Source organism: Martes martes (assembly GCF_963455335.1).
Source record: "Martes martes genome assembly, chromosome: 6".
In the NCBI taxonomy this organism is placed as follows: domain Eukaryota; kingdom Metazoa; phylum Chordata; class Mammalia; order Carnivora; family Mustelidae; genus Martes; species Martes martes.
In genome coordinates, this window is record NC_137893.1 from 83,021,318 (window position 1) to 83,040,376 (window position 19,059).

Here is a 19,059-nt window from a genome sequence, read left to right on the forward strand (position 1 = left end):
GTTCTTGACGCCGTTCTAACACCTCCAGGGCCCCTTCCGTCTCCACGCCTCTAAATGCCCTAAAATACGAGTGGACAAACGCGCCGCCGCTTCCTGAGTCGGGAAGAGAGTGAGAGGGCGGCGGGGGGCTTGTGTCTGCTCCCACCTCACGCTGACGGATCCCTTGTTTTTCTAACACGCCGGTGGCCCGCTCCCCGCCCCCGACTAAAATTCCTGTCACAAATAAGATTTCGCATACAGAGTAAAACGAGAGTTCTAGGCGCGAAAACAAACGTAAATTAGGTTGTTGGCTGTTACTGTATTACTCAAACGTAGGGGCTTTATTCTTCACCCTGCTTCTGCTTTTGAGGTGAAAGTGTAACTTGGATTAAATGTGGCAACCGGCCACATGGTACCTCAGAAGTTGCTTGAGGAGGGCTCTGTGAGGCTCAAAGGGTATAGTTGAGTGTGGAAACACACTGGGAAAAGTTTATAATAAAACAGAACCTCCAGAATAGTGAAAACGATCGCACAACTTGATGAATATGCTAAAACCATTGGGTTTTGCCCTTTAAAAGTTTGAAGTTTATGGTGTACGGATTACATCCCAATTTTAAAAAAAAAAAATCTATGTTCTAGAAGATATTCATAGGTGACAGAATCTCAGGCTTTGAGAAATCATTGTTGACTCCTCCACAGATCAAAACTCAGTTATTTTCGTCAATCCAGTTATTTCTGGAAAACGAACCATATTTGATATGTGGCAAGAGGCGATCACGATGCCTGAATGTCCACTTTCTCAGTGGCATATTATTCTTTTAAAACTGGAGAATAGTCTGAGATTAGCTTTAATTATTCCTTCCAGGTGTCTAGCATATTCTTTTATTTTATTTTATTTATTTATGACAGAGCGATCACAAGTAGGCAGAGAGGCAGGCAGAGAGAGGGGGGTGGGGAAGCAGGCTCCCTGCTGAGCAGAGAACCCAATGCGAGGCTGGGTCTCAGGACCCTGAGATCATGACCTGAGCGGAGGGCAGAGGCTTTAACCCACTGAGCCACCAGGCGCCCCTATCTAGCATATTCTTCTTCTTCTTCTTCTTTTTTTTTTTTTTGTCTAGCATATTCTTAATCTAAAAGTCTAAAAACCCCATAAATTTAGCTTCTTTAACCCCAAGACCCTAGTACCCTTCAAAACATGAGACTTTAATTTTCCAACACTCAGGGACATTTAGGAATCATGCAAATTTTTGCAAAACAAAAATTCATGTTTATATTTTTCATGTTCTTTCCTATACTGGCAAAATCAAAGAGGAACCGAAACTGAATTTTCTCTACCTAACAATGTTGACTTTGTCCGGTCAAGTTAAAGACAAATCTCTATTAGAAGGCAAATTGGATCTATTTTAGTTAATTTTGGGCCATTTTAATGAGTTGTCACATCAACAATTTAGAGCTAACAGACACTAAGAGATTTATGAGGCAATGTCAGTTTTAGATTTTTACCACCTAAGAACATTGATGAATAGATTGACCACTATCTTCTTACAGTTAATGTTTAGATAATCTATTTAAGGCCCGATTTTATGTCCTCAATACCAAGAAAAACATATGCTAAGTAGAATATTTATCTTAGCTTAATGCAAATAATATCTTACCTGGGTTCCTTGACATGGCTTAAACTGGCTGGGAGCTGACAAGAAGGGTCATGTACTCCTTCTGAAAACTGTATTTCACCCACAGGGATTTGCAACAATTTGTTACTTTGGGAGAGGCATTCAGAAGTTCTTTAGGTTCACAAACAATGGTATCATGTTTTTTCTTCATGTTTTTTCCCTGTTGAAAAATACATCTTCAGAAAATTTCCCCCATCAGTATATATTCAGTATGTTTGATGAATATTGGTGTTCTAACAATACAAACAGCTTTTATTCTATATATCTAAGGGTTATGGTTTTGAGTGGAAAATGGAGTAATTAAGGTCTTTTTCAACTTAAATAAACATCTTTCTATATTGTTGGTCTTTAGATCTGCAACCACTTCACATCCTCATCTCCAGGGAGTTTTTCTTCATTTTTTCACTAGCCACATTCTACCAAGAGAGTAGTCTAAATAAGTATGCATAGAAAAATGCAGACAAAATAGCATAGTCAAAAGAAAATATATTTAAAGCCTTGAGATGGGGAGGGTTGGAGATGAAATATATTTTTGTCCTACTTCTTTGCATGTACATGATTTTGTATTCTTTCTTTAATTCCCCACGTACACATAGTCCATCTCTACACATGGTCCATAGTCCATCTCTACAAACTCTAATGAAGACTGTTCTCCCGCTCCTACACCTTTTTTCTAATACGGTAGCACCAAACCAATACACTGAAGAATTGAACTAAGACTTTGTTTACCAGTGCACTTAATTCTCTTGACTTAAAGGTTGAGGGGCGCCTGGGTGGCTCAGTGTGTTAAGTCTCTGCTTTCAGCTCAGGTCATGATCTCAGGGTTCTGGGATCAAACCCCACATCAGGCTCTCTGCTCATTCGGGAGCCTGCTTCCCCCCTCTCTCTGCCTGACTACTTGTGATCTCTCTCTCTGTCAAATAAATAAATTAAAAGGAAATCTTTAAAGGTTGGCCAGTTTCACTTTGTAGTTTACCCTCTAAATCTAAGCAGTTTAATGGAAATGGAAGAAATGGTTAGAAGCCAGACAATAAAGAACAACTAAAGAAAGTAACAGGAAAGGACTTCAGGTACCTTAGATCAATGCTATCCAATAAAAATATGTGAATCGCATATGTAATTTTAAGGTTCTTAGCAGCTACACGAAACAAATAAAAAGAAACATGTAAAATTAATGATATATTTACCCAAATATATTCCAAAATAAATCCAAATATTATTATTCCAATGGGTAATCAATATAAAAATTACTGAAATATCTTACATTCTTGTTAATGTACATCTTCAAAATCCAGTATGTATTTAACAATTACAATACATCTCAATTTGGACTAGCCATATTTCTGGTGCTCAGTAGCTACATGTGGCTAGTGGCTGCATTCCAACTTTAGACAAAGAAGCAAGAAGTAAAAACAAATGACTGAGAGAAAAGCAATGAGCAGTTATCCTAGCTATGCAAACCAAGAGGGGGTGGGAATCAGCAAGTAGAATTCTGACTCATTCTTTTTCAAATTTACTACATTTTCCAGAGCAGAATGCTACTTGAATATTTTGATTTTTATAATGTGGGCCAGATGAGGGAAGAGGGAGCTATGCTTTGAAGGGCTGTGGGTGCCTGGGCCTTTTTGATACCTTGGGAAGCTTGACAGTTTGTTGTTTTTTAATCCCTGTGATTTCTTTATTTTATAACTGAAAGTTTCTTCTTCTTAATCCCCTTCATCTATTTTAACAGTCTGGCATTTTAACTATATGCATCAGACAACCTTCTGATCCTAATCTGATTTCTCAAGTACAATTTCCATTGGAAAAAGGACATGCTCTCCAGCTAATGCAGCACAGCCAAATTAGCCCTGAATAGAATTATTAAATTACTAAATTAGCCAAAGTTGACGGTCAAGATACAGTTACTGAATGAGGTTCTTCTTTTTTAAAGATTTTATTTAATTATTTGAGAATGATAGAGAGTATGGGGGGTTGTGCAGCAGGAGCGGAAGAAGCAGGCTCCCCAGTGAGCAGGGAGCCCAATGTGGATCTCAATCCCAGGACCCCAGGATTACAACCTGAGCTGAAGGCAAACCACTAACTGACTGAGCCACCCAGGCACCCCCAGAGTGAGGTTCTTATCTGAAAGAGCCAGCTGATAGCCTTTCCCATCAGCCCCTTGTGAAATTGTCATTTTGTACTGTGTATTCACATGACATTGCTAGATAACGGAGAAGGAAATATCTAACCATGGTCTTTCAAAATAAACAATTGAGAATGTTGGAATTGGTTTTCCCCAAGTAGGTTTTTATTATAATTTTTCCCAAACAATTCTGCAGGATGTTAAGAGGTATTTATTGAAAAATAAGCAATGCTAATTATATTTTTCCATCTAAAATTTATTTTAGATGGAAATAAATATAGTATATTTATATATATATAATATATATATAATATAATTAATATAGTTGTTTGTATAATTAGATAATTGCCTTTAGGAAATGGTGTGCCTACCTGAAACACCAGGAAATACCAGGATTCATGAAAGGACAATAATGGATATGCACATGGAAGCAAGGCAGCTACTGAGCTGATGATGTATGTTGTCTATTTAATAATCATTGGTTTACTGTCTTATTATTTCAATACATACTTATGATATTTTTCACTTAATAAATTATGTTATCTACTTTGTTTGGAGGCTGTTCTGATTCAAAGTTTAAAGTATACATGAGGGAAGTTTTATCATTTCTTGCAGCAACTAATTCATGTATGGATTTACATTCTGCTGTCTCTGTGTAGTAGGCTGAATAACCGTCCCCCAAAGATGTTCACATCCTAACCCCCAGAACCTGCGGATATTTTATCTTATGTGGCAAAATGGGTTTTCCTTATGTGGTTAAGTTAAAGCTATTGAGAAATATCTAATCATCCTGAGTTATCTGGGCACAACTTAATCACGTGGATCCTTATAAGAGGGAGGCAGAAAGGTCAGAGTCAGAGAAGGAGGTAGGACAATGGAAGCGGAGGTCAGAGTGTGTGAGAAAGAATCTATGAACCAAGAAATAAAGGCATCCTCTGGAAGCTAAAGAAAAAAAACCTGGAAGCAAGGAAATGGATTCTCCCCTAGAGCCTCCAGAAGGAAGGCAGCCTTGCCAACCCATTTTAAACTTCAGACCTCCAGAACTACAAGATAATAAATTTGTGTTGTTTTTGTCATTCAGTCTCTGGTAATTTATAGCAGCAGAAATAGAAAATTTACACACTATGCTGTTCTGAGTGCATATTACTATCAGTACATTATGATCTTAAAAGTGTCCATGTAAAGTAAGTTTGGAAATGGACAAGAGTCATTTGATAGTGTTTCTGTAACAATAACTAGACAACCATAACTAAGATCATGAAACTTGAAATACTTATTGGTGGTATCAACTGTAAATCCAGCTATTTTTTTTTTTTTTAAGTAATCTCTACATTCAACATGGGGCTTGATGGAACTCACAACCCCAAGATCAAGAATCACATGCTCTACAGACGGAGCCAGACTGGTGCCCCTAGCTACAAATCTTTATAATGAGTAATATATGTTGATCAACAACGAAAAATACATATTTAGGGATGCCTGGGTGGCTCAGTCGGTTAAGCATCAGCCTTTGGCGCAGATCATGATCCCAGGGTCCTGGGATCAAGCCCTGCATCAGGCTCACTGCTCAGCAGAGAGCCTGCTTCTCCCTCTGCATGCTGCTCCCCCTGCTTGTTTGCTCTCTCACTCTCTCTCTATGGAAAATTAAAAAAAAATCTTTAAAATATAGGTATATAGCCCCTATTAAATGCTAGGCATTGCACTACATACTGGGGATATAGCAGTCAGCAAGACAGAAATGGTCCCTTCTCTGGTGGAGGTAACGGTCTAGCAGGGGAGGCAGACATATATACTTAATTAGAATCATGATAGGTATTTGAGACTAAATTATAGTGAGTGGACCTAACCTAGTCTGGGTTAGGAATGATGTTTAAGCGGGGACCTAAAAGATGACTTGGAATTGGCCAAGATAGCTGAGATCGTCCCCATACCACTACTCCCAAAAATAACAAGGAGGGAAAAGAAAATACAGGTTTCATCTTTATTGAACTGGTAGTCACCCCAAACCACAATGCATGAAAATGGAAAATGGATTGAGGCAGGTGAAGGACTTAGTCAGGCCTAAGTGGTTGGAGAAGGAGAAACCAAGGAGAAGCAAGGCAGGTCACCCTGAGGAGCCCTGGAAAGACTCATGAACTAGAAGTAGGTAAAGTGCAGAGAGAAGTTAGAATGGAGACGGGAGGGGTGTAATGCTGAAAAGGAGATTTGTTTGAAAATCTGTTTAATAAATGGACAGATCCCCCACGTTGCCATTCCACCTGATAGAATCAGGCTACTGCTTTTACCTCCATAGGAAACAGGAAATGCCACCTTTGGAGAAAGTAACCCAAAGGAGTTATAGTTGTGGCAACACAAGGCATAGATCTGACTGAAAGAAAAGAGGAATTAAGTCTGAAACTGAAAATGAGGCACCCAGTCTGCTTCTCCAGCTCACAGAACTCTGCCACCAAGTTCTAATCTCCAGCAAAGAATAAAAGAAAAAAATGAACCATGCCAGAAAAAAGAGCCACAAATACTGACATTTGGAGGTCCCCAAAGAAAAAGCCTTTAATTAACAAGACTCAGACACAAATCAGGGCATCTGCTCAGCTTTCAGGACTTCACTCTTAAAATTTGAGTGATAAAAATCACCAGATACCAGAGGGAAAACTTCAACATGAAAAATTTTAAAAACCTTCAACATATAAGAATCAGGGAGAGAAAAGGAATCACAAAAAAAAAACAGAGACAATGCAGGGAGCATAAAAACACTTCAAAGAAAGACACCTGGGTGTCTCAGTTGGTTAAGCTTAAGCATCTGCCTTCATCTCAGGTCATGATCCCAGGATCCTGGGATGGAGTCCCACATCAGGCTACTGCTCAGCGGGGAGCCTGCTTCTCCCTCTGCCTGCCACTCCCCCCTGGTTGTGCTCACTTGCTCTCTCTCTCTGACAAATAAATAAATAAAATATTTTTTAAAATACTTCAAAGAAATTGTAGTGTCATCAGAAAATTATTGTATCCATGAAACAAGAACAGGATGCGAAAAGAAAAAATAGTCTAAGGACAAGGAAAGCAGTTGAAAATTACAAATACTAAAATTCAGTAAAATTCAGTAAAAAACTATATATTGAAAAATAAAGATAAGTTGTCTGAAATAGAATAACCTTAGAAATTGATACAAGTCAGAAAAAGTCATGAGGACATTCTACAAAAATAACTGGCTGGTGTTTTTTAAAAAATTAGTCTCATAAGGAGATAAAATAATAGGCAGATGGACAACATTGCTCTAGATTTTAAAAAGCTAAAGAAATAAAACAACCAAATGCATTGTGTGAACTTTGGATACTAGCTTAAAAAAAAAAAAAAAGAAAGAAAAGAAAAACTACTATTAAAAAAGTTATTGAGGAATTATTGTTTCCTTTCCTGAGCACAATAATGCTATTACAGGCATACAGAGATTGTCCTTATTTTTAGGAGTTACATTTTAAAATATTTGGAGGTGAATATCATGTTGTCTGCCACTTTCAAAAGGTCAGTAAAATAGTTAAATAAATAAATAAAGCAAATATGGGGAAATGTTGACAATTGCTTAATCTAAGTAGTGGATATATTAATGTTGATCATACAGTTCTCTCAACTTTGAAATTTTTCATAAGTTGTTACAAAAATAAGATAAATATGTCAAAATGTTGATTATTGTTGCATCTAAGTAGTGGTTATTTTTGTTGAATGTATCATATCCTCATTTTTTCTTTGTGTTTGAAATTTTTCATAATAAAAACTTATGGGTAAAGGTCATGAGAGAGATCTAAAATTTTATAGACCTTTGTGTTAATTCTGTAAGAGTTGTGGCCTCTTTTGTTATTATGTGTTTACCATACAACGTATTTTCAAAATTTTGTTATTTAAATTCAACTTAGTTAACATAGTGTATTATTAGTTTTAGGGGTAGAATTTAGTGATTCATCAGTTGCATGTAACACCCAGTGCTCATTATATCAAGTGCCCTCCTTAACGCCCATCACCAAGTTATCCCATCCCTCCACCCACCTCTAATGCCTCCAGCAACCCTCAGTTTGTTTCCTCTTATGGTTTGCCACCCTCTCTGTTTTTATCTTATTTTTCCTTCCCTTCCCCTATGTTCATGTTTGTTTCTTAAAATCATATGGTATTGTCTTTCTCTGATTTATTCCACTTAGCAGAATATCCTCTAGTTCCATCTACATCATTGCAAATGGCAAGATTTCATAATTTTTGATGGCCAAGAAATATTTCATTGTATATATAATCCACATCTTCTTTATCCATTCATTCATCTCTTGATGGACATCTGAGCTCTTTCCATAGTTTGGCTATAGTGGACACTGCTGCTATAAACATCTGGGTGCGTGCCCCTTTGAATCACTATGTTTGTATCCTTTGGATAAATACCTAGTAATGCAATTCCTGGGTCATAGGGTAGTTCTAGTGTTAACTTTTTGAGGAACCTTCATACTGTTTTCCAGAGTGGCTGTACCAGTTTGCATTTCCACCAACAAGAGGGTTCCCCTTTTTCTGCATCCTCACCAACATCTGTTGTTTCCTGAGTTGTTCATTTTAGCCATTCTGACCAGTGTGAGGTGGTATCTCATTGTGGTTTTGATTTGTATTTCCCTGATGCTGAGTGATTTGAAGCATTTTTTCATGTGTCTGTTAGCTATTTGTATGTCTTCTTTGGAGAAATGTCTGTTCATGTCTTCTGCCCATTTCTTGACTCAATGTTTTGGGTTTTGGGTGTTGAGTTTGGTAAGTTCTTCTTCTTCTTCTTCTTTTTTTAAGATTTTATTTATTTATTTGACAGACAGAGATCACAAGAAGGCAGAGAGGCAGGCAGAGAGAGAGGAAGGAAAGCAGGTTCCCTGCTGAGCAGAGAGCCCAATGTGGGGCTCCATCCCAAGACCCTGGGATCATGACCTGAGCCGAAGGCAGAGGCTTTAACCCACTGAGCCACCCAGGTGCCCCAAGTTTGGTAAGTTCTTTCTAGATTTTTGGATGCTAGTCCTTTATCTAATATATAATTTGCAAATGTCTTCTCCCATTCCGTAGGTTGCCTTTTAGTTTTGTTGACTGTTTCCTTTGCTGATGAAGTCCCAATAGTTCATTTTTTGTTTTGTTTTCCTTCGATAGTGGCCTCTTTTGAAAATAATTCAAAATAGAATAAAGCTGTCAATAAATTGGCTGAATCCAGTCAAATGGGGTCGCTATTATAAGTCCTAATCAGATTGAAAATTAGTTAATGATATAATTGAAATCCTCTTTAGTTTAAGTGGAACTGCTTGGGTGTATAAAGGCCAAATGAAATCAAGCCTATATTTCAGATATCCAAGAGAATTTGGCATATAAGAGAACTAACAATCACTCATATTTATAAGTTTATTAGGCTTATAATAATGCACAATTACTTGAAAAGTCTTGTCAGTCAGACAATTATGGCATGTAAAAAAGAAAATAGTTTAAATGTATGTGATTTGAAAAGATTTCTATTTAGTTAAGCAGCAAAAATTCAATCAACTGCTAAAATGTGTAGACTTTCAACCAAAGTAATAAAATGTGTCAGCTGAAATGTTATCATTTTATTTTTATTCTTCTTTTAACAGCTTAGGGAGGTTAATTTCTGAATAATATTTTTCTGTGGTTAAAACCCTTCTTGAGGGGCGCCTGGGTGGCTCAGTGGGTTAAGCCTCTGCCTTCGGCTCAGGTCATGATCCCAGGGTCCTGGGATCGAGCCCCACATCGGGCTCTCTGCTCAGTGGGGAGCCTGCTTCCTCCTCTCTCTCTGCCTGCCTCTCTGCCTACTTGTGATCTCCATCAAATAAATAAATAAAATATTAAAAAAAAACCCTTCTTGAAGTTATTAAAAGTCAAACATATTGACAAAAGAAGAAAAAGAGAAGACTAGAGGATCTAGAAAGTACAATATCTAAATAATAGGAATTGCAGGGGTGGAGGACAGAAAAACACAGAGAAGGGAGGGGCTCATCAAAAGAAAGAAGTAAACCAATAATGATGAAAGTAGGGATGGGGGGGTGTAACAAATTCTTTAGCAATGATTGCTTTCAAAATTATGCACCTGGATTAGTTTTTTTTTTTTTTAAGATTTTATTTATTTATTTGACAGAGAGAGACAGTGAGAGAGGGAACACATGCAGGGGGAGTGGGAGAGGGAGAAGCAGGCTTCCTGCTGAGTAGGCAGCCCAATTCGGGGTTGATCCCAGGACCCTGGGATCATGACCTGAGCTGAAGGCAGCCACTTAATAACTGAGCCACACAGGCAACCCCCCTGCTTTAGTTTTTTAAAATAAAAAATAAAAAAATAAGGAAGCAAAGCAAAAGGAAGCCAGTGTGATTGAAGAATAATGGATAAGTAGCCCCCAAAAGAAAAGATTTATAGACAGGAGCCAAATCATTTAGGGCCTTATATGTCCTGCCAAGAGCTTTAGATTTTATCCCAAAAGAAGTGAGATGGGGTGCTTGGGTGGCTCAGTTGCTTAAGTGTCCAACTCTTGATTTTGGTTCAGGTCATGATCTCAGGCTCATGAGATTAAGCCCCCATGTGGGGCTCCACACTAGACTGGGGCCTACTTGAGATTCTCTCTCCCTCTTGCCCTGCTCCTCCCCTGCTCATACTCTCTTGAAAAAAATAATAACAATAAAAAAATAAAAGAAGTGAGACACTATTTGTGGGATATAAATAAGGGAGTGACAAAACCAGATTTCTGTTTCAAAAGACCACTCTGGCTACTGAATGGAGGGGGTTTGCAAACAGACAAGAGATGACTGTATTTCAGTAATCCACTAGGGTGGTAGCAGCGGAGATGGAGAAAAGTGGTTACATTTGAGAAGCCTGAAGTAGAATTGACTGATTAGAAAACAGGATGAGTAAAGCCTGGGGGGTTCAGTTAGTTAAGCTTCTGCCTTTGGCTCAGGTCATGATCTCAGGGTCCTGGCATCAATCCCCGAATCAGGCCTCTGCTCAGTGAGGAGGGTGCGGATCTGCTTCTCCCTCTCACTCTCCCTCTGTGCTCGCGCTATCTCTCAAATAAAGTAGATCTTTTTAAAACAAAGAGAGAGAGAGAGAGAACAGGATGATAGAGAGATGCCCAAATTTTTGTTGAGCAAGTAAGTGGATTATGGTGGCATTTACTAAACCAGAGAACTCAAGCACAGAATTAACATTTTGCCTTGTTTGGTGATAGGTTTTATTTGGGAGAGGGGTATTGGTGACAGGAAATGGTAAGTTGGACATATTCAATGGTGTCTCTGAAAATCATTCAAGTAAAGAAGTTAAGTGAGCTTCCCTATGACCCTGCAATTGCACTATTGGGTATTTACCCCAAAGATACAGATGTAGTGAAAAGAAGGGCCATCTGTACCCCAATGTTTATAGCAGCAATGGCCACGGTCGCCAAACTGTGGAAAGAACCAAGATGCCCTTCAACGGACGAATGGATAAGGAAGATGTGGTCCATATACACTATGGAGTACTATGCCTCCCTCAGAAAGGATGAATACCCAACTTTTGTAGCAACATGGACAGGACTGGAAGAGATTATTCTGAGTGAAATAAGTCAAGCAGAGAAGGTCAATTATCATATGGTTTCACTTACTTGTGGAGCATAACAAATAACATGGAGGACATGGGGAGATGGAGAGGAGAAGGGAGTTGAGGGAAATTGGAAGGGGAGGTGAGCCATGAGAGACTATGGACTCTGAAAAACAACCTGAGGGTTTTGAAGGGGCGGGGGGGGGATGGGAGGTTGGGGGAACCAGGTGGTGGGTATTAGGGAGGGCACGTATTGCATGGAGCACTGGGTGTAGTGCAAAAACAATGAATACTGTCACGCTAAAAATTTAAAAAAAAAAAAGAAGAAGAAGAAGAAGAAGAAGTTAAGTGAGCATTTGCCAAGACAAATTTGGAGCTCAGAAGAGAGATCAGGGCTGGAAATTTAAGTTTGTGAGTCATTATCCTACAGAAGATGAAAAATGCAGTGTAAGTGAAAAGAACACCCTTACGTTCAATCACTAAAGAAATATTTAATAAATTCCTACTACGTGCTAGACACTATACTAGGCACTAGGTTACAATTGTGAGCAAAACCTTTATGGTACAGGATATATAAGTGGACTCCACTGTAGGCAGTACAAGTCCCTACAGGGTGTTGTTGAAAGCAGTGTGGCGTATTTGTATAGTGATATTAGTGGGGGGTTATATTCAGATTTAACATGTCCAATCAGGTATCATAGACCTATTCCAATGCCTGCCAAGATCCTGCCCACAAAAAAATTGTCCTACAACCTATATGCTATATTTGTACTATTCCTCTGGATATTCATATAGGTTAAAAATATATATATATATCCACATATAATTACCTAAGTTTAGAATTTAAGTCTGTTTCGCATATAAATCCAAAGATTTTTTGCATGGGTTTTATATACACTGGAGTTTCTAAGAATGCATTACAGTATAAATGCAGAGAAATCAAGAGAAACATACTTTTATTGTTACTGTTTTTCTGAACTTTGCCAAAATTCGTTTACTATATCAGAAAATGAGATCATAGACTACACGCCACACATGATAATCGAGTTCCTAATTTAATATACCTTATCAGACTGTATTTGTGGCTGTCACATTTCCAGTGATTCTATGTATAAGTGCAACCAAATGACTACTTAATTGAGTTTTCTCTTGTATTATATCTGAACATGTATTGAAAAATATATATACGGTAACTGCTATTGTAAATTACTTTCCTTTCTTTTTTTCTTTTCAAAGATTTCATTTATTCATTTGACAAAGAGAGAGATAGAGAGCACAAGTAGGCAGAGCAGCAGGCAGAGGGAGAGTGAGAAACAGGCTCCCTGCTGAACAGAGAACCTAACATGGGGCTCAATCCCAGGATCCCGGGATCATGACCTGAGTTGAAGGCAGATGCTTAATCAGCTGAGCCACCCAGGCACTCCAATTAATTTCCTTTCATTCTCCTCTATGAGAAGAGAATTATATAAATTTTTTTAAAAATTGGATTTGTACATAGTTCCTATAAACCATACATGTCATTCCAGGATAGAAGATGAAGTGTGACAACACAGTTGTTTTAAAAAGTGACTTTCAGGGATGCCTGGATGCTGCCTTCAGCTGAGATCAAGATCCCAGGGTCCTGGGATCGAGGCCCACACTGGGCTCCTTGCTCAGCAGAAAGCATGTTTCGCCCCCTGCTTGTGCTTGCTCACTCTCTGATAAATAAATAAGATCTTTTATTTATTCTTTTTTAAGATTTTATTTATTTTATTTGACAGACAGAGATTACAAGTAGCAGAGAGGCAGGCAGAGAGAGAGAGGAGGAAGCAGGCTCCCCGCTGAGCAGAGAGCCCGATGCGGGGCTCAATCCCAGGACCCCGGGATCATGACCTGAGCCGAAGGCAGAGGCTTTAACCCACTGAGCCACCCAGGTGCCCCAAATAAATAAGATCTTTTAAAAAAATAAAAAGAAATCAACCAATAACTAAAGAGTGACTTTCAAAGTGTTCTAAGGCCCTTATATTGCCCCAGAAGAGGTAAAAGTACAAATGTAAATTTATGTTATACTTAGGAAGTTACACTTTTTATATGATATAAAATTAGATCTGTATGAATGGCTTCATGAAACTGGGACAGTAATGACAGTGTGCTAGCTCCAACCTGGGCCTGAAGGGGCCTAGTGTGTGTCTCTGTTTGCCCTTTTGTACTTCTTGCCATCTCCAGGGGAAGAGTTTTCCCTGGGTAGCTGCTGCCCCTCAAACTGAGCACCAGAAAGAATGCCAAACAGAAGCCAGGAAAATGCCAGTAGGCTAGAATTAGGGATTCTTCCCCCTCCCTTTTCCCAAAGAAACGAATTAGCAATTCTTTATTCCACTCCCTATTTTCCAAATTTTCTAAATGAGCATAAATTACTTTTCATACTCAGAAGATAGAAAGGTTACTAAAGAAATGAAATCATTAACTCTTCTTGCAGTAGAGTAATGCATATTTATTTTTCCTAGGACACGAATTTATTAGAGTGCACACTGTAGGCAATAAACATTTGTTGATGAAAAAAGGAACCCTCTTAACTCTTCTCTGCTGGGCAAGTCTGTTCTTAATCTTTCTCTCCCTTCTAAGACCAGCTTCCTCCTTTTCTTCACTTCCGGTTCCTCTCTTCCTGACTCCTCCTTCTCCTTCCCTAACATTTTTTTTTTTTAAGATTTTATTTATTTATTTGAAAGAGAGACAGTGAGAGAGAGTATGAGACGGGACAAGGTCAGAGGAAGAAGCAGACTCCCCGTGGAGCCAGGAACCTGATACGGGACTCGATCCCGGGATTCTGGGATCACAACCTGAGCCAAAGGCAGTTGCCTAACCAACTGAGCCACCCAGGCACCCAACTTTTTTAAAATAATTCATTCTCTATATTGTCCCAGCATTTTGTAATTTTTTTGAGGGGGGGGCAGAGAGATGGGGAGGGAGAGAATCCATAAGCAAGCAGACTCCCTGGCTGAGCACAGAGTCCAACTCAGGGGTCTATCTCAGGACCCTGAGATAATGACCTGAGCCAAAATCAAGAGTCAGATGCTTTACTAACTGAGCCACCCAGGCACCCCCTTCCCTAACTGTTCTTAGTCACTCTTCCTTCTCTCCGGCTCTAATTTTTCTTCCCATGTTTCTCTCCTTTTCTTTTTTCTCCCTTTTCTCTTTAATTTAGCATTGCCTCCCCTCCTTCTTTCTTCTCTCCTCTTTCCATGGGAATTCTACCTCTTAGCTAGCCATAATAAATAATTATTTATAATGTTTATTGAAAGTTCATTATTTACAGAAATTTATCCTGTTTTTAGTGTTTAAATAATTTTAAAATGTAAAAATAAATCAATACTTGTGCTTAATTTTTTTAAGTTTTTTTGATGACACATTAACAGCTCAATTAAATTCCTTTTTCATTATGTGTGATGCTTTTTTGATTTTTCAGTGTGGTTGGTGATTCTAGGTGAAAGTTTCACTACCTCAATTTATACGTCTCCAAAGAAAAGGACTGTCCTCCAGTGACCTGACCTTCAGGTCAGGTCACTTATTCCACTTATTTGGACAGACAATATTTACCAACATAACCAAGGTCATCTTTAAGAAGTTTTTGGAACCCAGTCCAAATTCCACCTCCTGACACACCTTCTTAAATATATATTTCTACCCAGGTAGAGAATCAGGTTACAAAGAGTATTCATTATAGGCAAACCCGGAAGGGAAAATAAGTTAACAACCATGAGCTGATCACTCATCCTCTTTAGATCTTAGATTCCTTCTTAACAACTGAAAAACCTGACACTGATGATTTCTAAGGCCCTTTCCACATTTGGCATTTCATGACTGAATCCCAAACCATGAAATTTCTAAAAGGGAAACATGAAAACTAAGAAGTAGGATTTTCTCAGTAATCCTAGAATTTCAAAGCTAAAATGGTTCCATGGAGTTCACCTAATGTGGCCTAAAATAACTTCATCTCTTTGAGCCTTGATTTCTGTATCTGTAACATGGGACTAATAAACCCTGTCTTGCCAGGCTGCTGGGAGACTTAGAGCTACTATCTGCCTATTGGTAAAAAAATAAGACAAAAGGCGCAAAATGGGATTGCTTCTGCTAAGCCCCACATTACCAAATGGAGCTGTAATTACAGGTTTGGCTCTCTCAGGAAAGGAATCTCAAACCAGTCAGTCAGGAATCACTGATCAGCACTAGTGAGGTAATCTACCTAACAGACCACCCTCCAAAAACCCTCTAAAGGAAAGTAACTTTGCAACAACCAACCTGCTTTTTTTGCCAAGTAATAACTTCCTTGTTCCTGCTCCCTTCTGCCTGTAAGTCTTTCATTTTTACAACTCCTCAGAGCTCCTGTCTACTAGAAAATAAACTCTTAATTTTTTAACTTATGTATATTTATTGAAGACAAATTGACATACAATATTGTATTAGTTTCCAGTGTACAACATAGTGATTCAATATTTATAGACATTATGAAATGATTACCACAGTAACTCTAGTTACCATCTGTCACCACACAAAGTTGTTATAATATTATTGACTATATTCCCTACCCTTTATGTTTCATCTCTGTGTCTTATTTTATAACTGGAAGATTGTACTCTTAATCCCCTTCACCAATTTCATGTGTCCCCTCCTCCCTCCCACAATCTTCAGTTTGTTCTCTGTATCTATGAGTCCACTTCTGTTTTGTTTTATTGGCTCAACTGTTTCTTAGATTCCATGTATGAGTGAAATCATACAGTATTTGTCTCTCTCTGACTTATTTCACTAAACATAATACTCTCTAGGTCCACCCACATTGTTGTAAATGGCAAGATTTCATTCTTTTTTTATGGCTATAAACTCTTAAAATTTTTAATGTGCCTCAGTTTATCTTTTAACACTACCCTATGGAAGGTGGCCAATAATGATAGCTATCATTTAATCTAAAACTACTAACTTAAATTTTTTTTAAGATTTATTTATTTATTTGAGAGAGAGCGAGAACGAGTGGAGGGAAGGGTCAGAGGGAGCGGGAGAAGCAAGCTCCCTGATGAGCAGGGAGCCCGATGGGGGACTCAATCCCAGGACTCTGGGATCATGACCTGAGTTGAAGGCAGCTGCTTAACTGATTGAGCGACCCAGGTCCCCTAAAACTCCTTTTAGATGAAAAGAAATGATATATAGAGCTAATGACTGACCCACAGGCAACCAGGCTGGTACCAGATGCCTGATCAGCCTTCTCTCATCTGACTCCTTCTCAAAGTCACTTTCTAAGTACAGGTTTCTCCCACTACCTGAAAGTAGAGCGTCCTCATGAAAACTTTCGTAACCCAAAATGGCATAAAGAAGAAGAAATCACCAGTTATTTATGTAGATAAATTTTTGAACATTCCCAGACCCAAGCAGATAACCTCTCTTAAGCTTTTCTGATACCTTAAGGACACATCTTGCTAACAGATCCACAAAACAAGTTGAGATAAAGCACAGATGGTCAGGCCATGGCACCTTGATGCCGAGATGCTGAGCACAGTTCCAGGGGAAAAAACTTGTGCTCAGGTGCACGCTGCTTGAACAGTTTCTTGTGAGACAAACACTGAATGCTGTTTTTGCTTTTTACCTTTTTTCTTGTAAAAAATGAAAATCCTCTTCGGATTTCTCTCATTTGGCAAAAACAGCTACAAATGTGGGTCTTTTGTGAAAGCAAAGTAGCATAATTCGAACTTTCAAAAATCAAGGGGTACTTGTGTATGCTATCCTATCCAAGGCCTGAACATCTAATTTTCAGCATCTTAGGGCCTACCAGCATTTACAAGAAGCGAGAGAGAATACCCCAAATTGCTATCTAAACTTAGTGTTGAGTGCTTCAGAAACCGGAAGCAAGATGACAAACTCTTTTTTTAAATTTTTATTTAGATTCAATTAATTAACATATAATGTATTATTAGTTTCGTAAGGGCCTATTTAGCCAGAGCGGTTCCATCTGGTTAAACAGTGATTTTGTTGTTTATGCAGTAAAACTTAAACTGACCCTGCCCCCCTCCCTCAGGGAACTTACTTAAAAGCAAGTCAGGGAAACCAGTCCCAGGTAACAAAGTCCTGGTCAGGCCAGGTGGAGACATCCAATCAGTGGGGTGCGCATACTGTCTCCCTAACTACCAAGGAGTGTCGGTCCCGTCTTTTGGGCGCCAATTCTGACCAAGGTGATAGGCTAGTTCAAATATCTACTAGGGTAAATTGTAATTCAATTGTCCACCCGTGTGTGACCTAGCATGACTGTGCAGCTTTCTCTGTGTGCTACAATCTCATTGGCCACCTGTGTGTGGCCAGGCCCAACCACAGGGCCTTTCCTCTATAAATTTAGTCTGTAAGGCAGGGAGGGGTCGCCCTCTCCGTATGAGGCGGCCCTGACCAGTTTGATTCTCAATGCTTGGCATGAAATAAAGCTTTGCTTGACCTTTGCTTTGTATCAGTCTCGCTCCTTTGATTACGGACCTAACAGTTTCTGAGATAGAGGTCAGTGGTTCATCAGTCTTATATAATAATACCCAGTGCTGGGCACCTGGGTGGCTCAGTTGGTTGAACGTCTGCCTTCAGTTCAGGTCATGATTCCCAGGAACCTGGGATCAAGCCCTACACTGGGCTCCCTGCTTAGCTTCTCCCTCTCCCTCTGCCTGCTGTACCCCCTGCCTGTGCTGTCTCTCTCTCTGTCAAATAAACAAAATCTTTTTAAAAAAATACCCAGTGCTCATTACATCATGTGCCCTCCTTAATGTCCATCATCCAGTTACCCCATCCTCCTACCCCCACTCCCTCCAGCAACCCTGTTTGTTTCCTATGCTTTAGAGTCTCTTATGGTTTGTCTCCCTCTCTGATTTCGTCCTGTTTTATTTTTCCCATTCTTCCCCTATGATCCTGTTTTGTTTCTTAAATCCACATATGAGTGACATCATATGATAATTATCTTTCTCTAATTGACTTATTTCACTTGGCATAATACCCACTAGTTCCATCCACGTCGTTGCAAATGGCAAGATTTCAATTTTTTTGATGGCTGAGTAGTATTCCAAAGACAAACTTTCTGAATTGCTCTCTTCAACCTTTGTATATGTTGCTATCATGTGATTTGAAAAGAGTGGTTGGGGGCACCTGACTGACTCAGATGGTACAGCATGTGACCTTTGATCTCAGGGTTGTGAGTTCAAGCCCTACTTTGGGCTTACGTCAAAAAAAAAAAAAAAAAATCAAACAGCGGCTAAGGAAGGACTGAGTTAGTAATTTCCCATAATTCCTTCAGCCAAGAGAGGGTGTGCATGTGTGTGGGTGTGGGTGTGTGTGCACACGTATGGCAACCCTTAAAAATAAGAATCTAGGGGCGCCTGGGTGGCTCAGTGGGTTAAAGCCGCTGCCTTCGGCTCAGGTCATGATCCCAGGGTCCTGGGATCGAGCCCCGCGTCGGGCTCTCTGCTCCTCAGGGAACCTGCTTCCTCCTCTCTCTCAGCCTGCCTCTCTGCCTACTTGTGATCTGTCTGTCAAATAAATAAATAAAATCTTAAAAAAAAAAATTAAAAAAAAAAAAGAATCTACAAGGAACAATTATTTACTACACCATTACAAAACTGCACTAGAAAGCACACATCAGATAGAGAACCAAATGCCCTCTTAAGAAAAGATGTTAAGGGGAGGATTGGGTAACTGGGTGATGGGCATTAAGGAGGGCACTTCAT

The 19,059-nt window shown here is 39.1% G+C and overlaps 1 protein-coding gene across 1 annotated transcript in view; it reads right to left on the reverse strand.

Moving 5' to 3' along the window:
* The window catches only part of PXT1 (peroxisomal testis enriched protein 1), a 49,856-nt gene that overhangs the window by 24,389 nt on the left and 6,408 nt on the right, over nt 1-19,059 (reverse strand). Inside the window, 2 exon segments of the mRNA XM_080807103.1 lie at nt 1,635-1,653; nt 1,657-1,812. Of these exon segments, the coding sequence (XP_080663229.1) occupies nt 1,635-1,653; nt 1,657-1,803 (166 nt within the window). The 5' untranslated portion in view covers nt 1,804-1,812.